Below are 9,289 nucleotides of genomic sequence, written 5' to 3' on the forward strand. Positions count from 1 at the left end.
CCACTTGCTTCAGATTTTTAATTATTCCATTCGTGTTATAATTTTTTGTTTCGTCGCACATCCTGTGACCTCTTCAATGACTCACCATCTCTCGTGTCTCCTTTTGTTTTGCTAAGTGCATTTTCTTTTCTGTAGTGTGTATCTTTATCTGTGTATGCGTCTGCGTCTTTATCTCTGAGTGTGTGCACGTGTGTGTGCACGTGTGTGTGCACGTGTGTGTGCACGTGTGTGTGCACGTGTGTGTGCACGTGTGTGTACACGTGTGTGAGCACGTGTGTGTGCACTTGTGTGCGCGTGCGTTTTGTCTGCGTGTATATGAGTGTGCTTACTACGCTGTTTGTACTCTTGTCTTTTATTTAGTTATCTTATTTTTTCGTTTATTTATTTATTTATTTTATATTCTCCTTTTTGTTTTTCTTTCTCATTCCATTTTTAGTGTGTTTTGTGCGTGTATTGGTCTATGTATTACTCTGTTTGTATACGTGTCTCTTCTTTTCTTCTCTCTCATTCTGTCTTTAGCCATCAGGTGCGTAGTGTGGTAGAGTGGAGGGTTGTTATTATTCCATTCATGTTTTTTGTTGAAGCTCGCTCTGTCTATTATTATGTGCGTGGCCTCTGTGATCTGTCTAAGTGTCGTGTCTGTTCTATGTGTTGAGAATATCTTAACATCTATGTCCTTAACCTAACCTCTGTGTTCTAATTATGTCGGTAGAGCACTGACGAGCTGCGTGTATTTAATTGGCAAACTATGACCACCCCCAAGTATAACACGATTTCACAGCAAGAATCTTGCAAAACAAATGCATAAACGTAATAAAAGATATTGTTCAACATTTTTCTCCCCTTCTTCAATCGGGAGAGACAACCTATGCTTTTTTATTTCTTTTTGTCATAGCCTAGGATTTAAACTCTGTCAAGATCTTGTTGCTCTCGAAGGTCAATAAAATATCTAGCACCAATATATATTGTGGACAAATAAATCAACTCTCTTAACTCACTTTCGCTTTCCTCACTAATTTACATTCCACATCCAAAACATCTTAGACAACGTGTTTGCAGAGCAGAATTGTTAGATTATTTGGTAGAATAGCTTACGAGGTTAATTATGGTTCTCTGTGCTCTGCGTTTAATACCCGCTGAGACCAACTTTACCTTTCATCCTTTCGGAATAGATAAATACCAGTCTAGTACAAAAGTCGATTCTTCTCTCTCTCTCTCTCTATATATATATATAATGCCTTAGTATATATATAATATTATATATATAATATATTATATATAATATATATATATATATATATATATATATATATATATATATATACATTTATATATAATATATTATATATATATATATATATATATATATATATATATATATATATATACATTTATATATATATATATATATATATATATATATATATATACTAAGCAATTAAGGGTTTAGCAACGAATTGCCTCACCACACACCGAATTTAGAATAGCAGTCAAAGAGTTATAGCTATTCTTTCTAAATTCGGTGTGTGTGAGGCAATTCGTTGCTAACCCTTAATTGCTTAGTATTACTTAAATTTTCCTCGAATGAGGCTTTTACATGCTGAAATCTACTTGGTGTAATTAATAATTATTCCAATTAATTAATTTCACCCTATATTGTTACTGATATATATATATATATATTATATATATATATAATATAGCTTTCTCTCTCTCTCTCTCTCTCTCCTCCTCCTCCTCTCTCTGATGGAAATCAACTGTGATCAAACCTGAAGAAGAATTCGGCTTCGTATAGTTTAAACTGTCCAAGACCCGCCTCAGGTTATGACGTCACCTCCTACGACTCGGAAATTAAAATCCCAAGACAAATCAGTTCTTTATTTACCTGTTTTCCTTCAATAACTAAATCTAAACATTTATAAGAGACATTTCATATAGTCTGGTTTGGGAGGGGATCGTGTGTCAGAAGAGAAACTTTCTATTACCAAAATATGTAGAAGTTCGTTGTGTGCGCCTAACTACTAATAAATAAACATTTTAATATCTCTGTTTCGTATTTCTCTTTTGTTTTTTATTTGGTTGTTTTTTGCTTTGCTCTGTTTCTTTTTTTGCTTTTTTGTTTTGTTTTTTTTATATTCCAAAAGTATTTTAGACTTATTTAAGAAACTTTCATATCTCTATATTTTGTATTGAAGGACCTTTTGTTATTGACAAGATGAAAGGCGATTTGAAAACGCAGCAGATGCTTGATGCCGAAACGGTCAATGAATACAAGTTTTTAGTAAGCGTAATAGACCGCGGAATCCCTCGATACACAGTTACAACTTCTGTTCATGTTATTGTTAAAGATATCAATGATAATCCTCCACAATTCAGCTCTCCATTTGGGTATAAATCATATATTCTTGAAGGATTTGAAGGCGTTTTACCAATTGTAAGTAAAAGTTCATGAAATGTTTTAAAATTTCATATTCTTCTCTGAGAATACCTCTATGTTTATAAGCGTATTATGTGTCGGTTTTCGTAATCTGAGTTTAAGCCTAGTTAGATGAGCAGGCAGAATTGTTTCCGAGCAAAATGCTCAACCACATTTATTTCGACATTTTATGTTCTGAATTTAAATGCCACCGTGGTGGAGTTTGCTTTTTACCCTTTCGATCACCATAAAATAAGTATCAGTTGAGCACTAGAGTCGATGCAGTTGGCTTCATCCTCTTTTCAAAATCGATGGCTTTGAGCCAAAATTTGAGTCATTTAATTCCAGTTCATTTTTCGTCAGACTTATTACAAAGGCGTTCCAAACATAACAATCTCAATTTATTTTGAGACAATGTATCCAAAATTGCAATATACCATATATCCTTTCTTTAAACTGATAATAAGTAGTTTGAAAGAAATTTTGTTATAACTGAAAATAAAGGCTGAACAGAATACACGTGACTAGCTTGCCTCACATCCACGAACCAACCAAAACGCGTCTACGTCATGGATCAGCTTATTATCTTTCCTTTGTTGATGCGTGGATGCAAGGTCTGTTCTATAATGGCTTTTCTTCAGTTAGATGGATAGATAGATAGATAGATAGATAGATAGATAGATAGATAGATAGATAGATAGATAGATAGATAGATAGATAGATAGATAGATAGATAGATAGATAGATAGATAGATAGATATATAGATAATTAGATAGACATATATATATATGTTCTCATAGCTTGCTTACGAACCACATGGTTCCGGGTTCAGTCCAACTGCGTGGCACCTTGAGCAAGTGTCTTCTACTATAGCCCCGGGCCGACCAAAGCCTTGTGAGTGGATTTGGTAGACGGAAACTGAAAGAAGCCCGTTGTATATATATGTATGTGTCTGTATATGTTTGTGTGTCTGTATATGTTTGTGTGTCTGTGTTTGCCCCCCCCCCCCCCAACATCGCTTGACAGCCGATGCTGGTGTGTTTACGTCCCCGTAACTTAGCGGTTCGGCAAAAGAGACCGATAGACTAAGTCTTACAAGGAATAAGTCCTGGGGTCGATTTGCTCGACTAAAGGCGGTGCTTCAGCATGGCCACAGTCAAATGACTAAAACAAGTAAAAGAGTAAAAAAAAAGTATGAATATTTAGTAGAGAAACAACTGCATGACGTAGTAAACACATCCTCAAACATAAACACTCAGTAAGAACAAAACTTTGTGAACGGAGACACAGAACGCCTTGTTCGATTGTTAAACATGTCTGAGTCACTGCAGCATAATCATTCATACATTGACATCTCAATTTATTGCTGGTTTCTTACTCTTTTGTCTTTGTATCTGCATCCAATCCGTTATCTCGGTGTACAAAACATGTAGAAATATGTTGAATTGCATTTTTATCCAATATTTGCCTCAATGAATTACGACTATCATGATCGCACATCATCTAAAGGTTGATGCTTTCCTGTGACGAAATACAACAGTCATCAGTATATCCAGGTTCGAATCCACCAAAATGCATTAAGAAGGAATTTGCTGATTTCTATAAACAACATCCAGTATTCTTGTTAGATTCATTGATCCTGGGGAGCTTTTACTGAAGAGACATACAATAAGGCCGAAACAGCGCAGTGTTTCAAAGTTTCCAGACGTATATCCAGGTTCGAATCCACCAAAATGCATTAAGAATGAATTTGCTGATTTCTATAAACAACATCCAGTATTCTTGTTAGATTCATTGATCCTGGGGAGCTTTTACTGAAGAGACATACAATAAGGTCGAAACAGCGCAGTGTTTCAAAGTTTCCAGACGTCAATGAATTGCGTGTGCTATAAGCACACATTGTCTAAAGGGAAATGTTTTCCGATCACATCAGCATAATCACGTTCGAATCTGCCAGAACGTGTTAAGAATGAATGCATAAATTGAAATAATAAAAATTTAATTGAATAATGATAATTGACAAAGTTGATGGTGTACTTGTTTAAGTGCATTACTGTTTTTAGTTATGTATTTCTAAATTCTGAGGTTGTATTCTACCTAACAAGAAGACAAGAACCGAGATTTTTTTCCTTCCTTTCATCTATAGATAAAATGATTAAAATTATAAATTAGATTCAAATAAAAAAAAAATTATTTGAATAAAATGTATTCTTTACTGTGTATTTGGAACAATGTAACATAGCAATTAAAATACAACGCTAAACCTTTTCAATGTTTTCTTGGTCTCTGCGGGATTTCTTTGCTAAATAACATTAGCATTTATCGAAATTAATTTAAATGCAATAATTTTTCAATCGATTATCTACCAAACAAAACATATAGCTTCAACATTTTCTTTTAATTTTGTTGAAGAAATATTTTATTCAACTTTGAAACGAATGAAGACATTTGCACTTTAAAAGAACTAACCCCGGATTTACTTAGCTCATAAATGGAATTCAGAGCGTATACAGCAATACCACAGAAACGACAAGCCGTCAGCTAGCCAGCCTGATCGAAACATCAATGTGGATATCAATTTCTAGTCTGAGTATAGTATATACGAACAAGTTGTTTGCAAGAAGCGTAGATTTTGTGATAACTGATCTGTGTAGGCCTAAGCTAAGCACAGGTATGAAGATGGCCGCGTTGCACCTGTAGATTCCCAATGCATTCCTCCCCTACTCATATCGAGGACCTTGACTTTTTCGGCTCCCTCCAAATACACATTGAAAACGACGTAAATAAATTTCACGTCCAATGAATCGCCCTGTAAAGAAAGTTCCAGATGTGGTTTGACAACTGATTGTGTGGTCGATGTCTATCAGCCTATCATATGTACTCGACGATAACAATTCGCCCAATTTGCATTTATTAGACTTAACCGAACAGAGACCGCGGTTTGATTATCAAAATATGTATATTACGGGTCCCACGATAAACATTAAATTTTAAAACCAATGATGTCTTAATTCATTAGCAAATTGGCAAAACAGACTGATATGCTATGATTAGAAACCAGATTCAGACTTTCGAACTTTGCTCAAGAAGACACTTAATCTCCTCGCTGTTACTTTCAAACATACACATGCTACTAACGCATTCGTATACATACCTACATACACAGATACATACATACACATAATGTTTTTACGCATATATAGTTTCATACAATTTAGATGAACAATAAACATGCGAGAGCAATAAAAATAGATCGCTTAACTAGGCACACGTTAAATTTCATTAGAAGAGAAATTTGATGGCCTAAAGTGACTCAGGGAATTACATTCTTTCATTTTCCAATGAAATAAAACAGAGATATATCAAAGGACATTTCAAACTTTGAAAGACACAATAGACTTTCGTCTTCACAATGCAATATTAAGTGTAAACATCCTACGGCCATTAATACGTCATTTAGTAACCACTGCTGACTGCATGTTTACGTATTCTGTGGAAAACAATTTTGCCTTCCGGAGTCCAACCTACTTAACATTTCTTACAAAGAAAATAATCGCACATATATGATGTAAATGAAGCGTAAGATACTGCTTGCCGAGAGCTTGCCTTCATTCTGTTTTGCTTTCAGAACAATACAATACGTCGATCTGAAATGATTGAGTTCGTATTAATACTTTTGTCGTTGTTGTTGTTTTTTTTATTACTTGCAGCAACCTGAACTTACTACATCAGATGCTGATATAATGGAAGAAACCAAATAGTAACATATAGCCTAGAAGGAAGTGAAAGCGAGGGCTTTGTGATCGATTCTAGAACAGGTGATGTCTCTGTTAAACCTGGACATCATCTTGATTGTGAATATCGTAGTAGCTACTTACTAAACGTAAGTTTCTTTTTAACAATTATTTCAATTTTTTTCCAGTTAAGCTAATCGTTTAACGAAGCCCTTGTATAAAATCCTAAACGTTCCCTAAAACCTGGTTGACTTTTAAGGTTTAATACGTATGGTGGGTTTTGTAATATAGATATCTTCATAGAGAAATATTCAATATCATTTCCATTTATATTCTTATGTTAGATTTATGTTACTGAAAAGTAGACGGAATGTGGAATTTTTTTTCTTTCCACCCACTCCCCATATCTGTCAATCTTTTCTGCCATACCAACCTGGAGAAGGCAACAGGAAAATGATCAGTCTATCTGTTCTTTTATATTCTGGAATGGAATAACAAATGCCAATTCATTACCTGAGACTGAGTTAAACCATCTGCAGTGGTCCTCGCACTTACTAAGAAGCTTCTCTAGTCTAGATTTCCCTGGGTCGCAGAAAAGGCAAGGCCAGTTTGAGGGAGAAAACTTGCTGGAGGGGTTTCCATGTAAGTCAGTAATGCTAAACTCAAATGCCTTAGTGAATCCCAACTCCATTTGTTCGTTGACTCATTGTTCGTTTCATCTTCTCTTGCACACAAGCATTGTTTTTTGTTCTTTTCGGTGGGGGGATAGGGTTGTTTTTTATATTGTGTTCTGGCGCCTAACCCACCGACCAGTAGTTTGCATGATTACCAGTAGTAAATCTTGTAATAAGTGAAAAGATGATATGACAGAGAGATATTACATGGAACTCGAGCCCACATAGGATAGATAAAGGGCTGTAAGAATATTGGGTGCATTGCTAGTACACAGTATTGATTTCAGTTTCAACTGCCAGTATAGCATTCAAAGAAAAAGACTTCTCCAAGGTGTCTTACTCTCGACGCACATCATGAAGTTAAATTCTTCAGTGGTGACCTCCATAGGTTATGCAACTCACAATCCCTGTAGCTCCCAACTATGTTTTCTGTTATTTGGGGCTGCATTCGAATTAAGCTTTATTTTTTGTTTTCATTTATTTATTTGTATTATTTGTTTTGTTTATATTTTTGCTGTTTTTTCTTTTTAAAAATTTTGTTTCGATATATTTTTTTCCTGCCTCAAAGTTATGGATGATTGGAGTGCCCTTTTAATTATGAATTCCTCTACAGCAAATAGAAATGGTAACTTTTGTGTGTCAGTCAGGTAAATTGAAACCTGCAGGTAATAATGGGGGAAAACCAAATAGTTGCAGGTGGTATTAAAATGCACCCGGACTAGTTCTGTAGCGCGCAAACAGATGACGGCACATGGTTACGTGCGCAATGAGAGCTATCAGTGACCTTCATGAGACAGTGTACCGGGTGGTATTGCTGTGCTTACTTCGCAAGTTGTGAAATTTGTGTTTTTGTGATCACGTGTATAATGTAGTCCCCGATTTTATTCATGGACAGGATGTTGAAACAAAAAGCCAACGTGAAATCTGTGTTAAACTTGGGAAGTCTGCTACAGAGAAGTTGAGTATGTTTCGGAAAGCTTACGGGGACGAATCAATGTCTCCAGTGGCATGGGCGCTTCAAAAACGGATGAACCTCTCTGGAAGACAATGAGAGATCTGGATGATCTGCCACGAACGTCATCTCCGGAAATGTGGTATTGTGCATCGGAATTCGCCCCCTGTGCCAGACTATCAATTGAGAGTTCTACTGTGGCATTTTGAAGCATTTGAGGGACTGGGTCTGTGGAGCGCGAAAAATTGGTTTCTTCACGACGAAAAGGCACCCTGTCACCGAGTTCTCCTCACTCGTGAGTTTCTCGCAAATAACAACATGGTATCGCTTCCGCACTAGCCCTATACGCCAGACTTAGCACCTGCGGACTTCCCTTTCTTCCCAAGATGAAAATGCAGTTCAAAGGTCGCCGTTTTAACACCACTGTCGAGATCAAGAATGAATTGCAGAAGGTCCTCGACTCGCTTACGGAAAACGACTTCTAGGCCGGATTCCAAAAGTGGCCGGAATGCTGGGACCGGGGACTATTTCGAAGGATATGATGTTAAAACTTAAAGTAAATAAGTTATTTTTCATTTAACATAACTAGTCCGGGAACTTTTTGATACCACCTTGTATTCTGCTCACGAATATAACATACTTTGTGTTATAAAGTTTAAACTGTTCACCTCGTTGTTAACAACACTTCGTCCTAACTTCAGCATTTCGTCTCTATTCTAAAGTTTTGAGATCCTATATTTTAATGAGATCACGCTGCTGACAAAATTCGAGGAATTAGAAAAATAAATCCTTTTATTTTATTCATACTTCTAGATTACAGCTAAAAATAAAAGGCAAATGGCAACTAGCAGTTTGGAAATAACAGTTCAAGACTTAAATGATCATACACCAGAGTTTCTCGATGAATACGAATTCCATGTTGACCCCAAAACATCAGTTGGCAAAGTTATAGGCCAGGTTAATGCTGTTGATGGAGATCAGTCAGCAAAAAACAATCAATTTGGTTTCTTTCTTCAAAATGGCAGCTGGGACAAATTTTCAGTTGACACCCAAACAGGTAAGTTCAAATCTGTTACATTGTTTTGGGGGTTTTTTTTTTATTGTGTGTGTGTGTTCTTGGAGTCTTCGACGTTTTCTATCCGAAATTTACATGCTATCATTTATAGCTTTACATGTGCTTCGAAATCTACTGCTACTACTACACACACACACAAACGCAGCACGTACACACACACACACACACCACACACACACACACACACACACACACACACACACACACACCACCACACACACACACACACACATATATATATTATATATAATATATATATATATATATATATATATATAAGCGAATGAGCGAACATTAGGTTAAAATACGTTTGTGATGTATTTCACTTCCTAAAGGCAAATTGGTTACTGTTACAGCGGAGAAAAAATTCTCGCTTTTTTACCAGTTGAAATATGTCACTAACATATTTTAACTAAACTACTAAAGTCCGTTATATA

At 35.8% G+C, this 9,289-nt stretch overlaps 1 protein-coding gene across 2 annotated transcripts in view; it reads left to right on the plus strand.

The window, feature by feature from the left end:
• The window catches only part of LOC118766506 (protocadherin Fat 4-like), a 362,146-nt gene extending 353,417 nt beyond the window's left edge, over positions 1-8,729 (plus strand). For both annotated transcript variants that reach the window (XM_036509891.1, XM_036509892.1), the window contains 3 exons: positions 2,196-2,434; positions 6,128-6,300; positions 8,591-8,729. In XM_036509891.1, coding sequence (XP_036365784.1) covers positions 2,196-2,434; positions 6,128-6,178 — 290 coding nt within the window. In that variant the 3' untranslated portion in view covers positions 6,179-6,300; positions 8,591-8,729. The remainder of the gene's footprint in view (positions 1-2,195; positions 2,435-6,127; positions 6,301-8,590) is intronic.
• Positions 8,730-9,289: the final 560 nt, after the last annotated feature.

Source organism: Octopus sinensis, linkage group LG16 (assembly GCF_006345805.1).
Source record: "Octopus sinensis linkage group LG16, ASM634580v1, whole genome shotgun sequence".
NCBI classification, from domain to species: domain Eukaryota; kingdom Metazoa; phylum Mollusca; class Cephalopoda; order Octopoda; family Octopodidae; genus Octopus; species Octopus sinensis.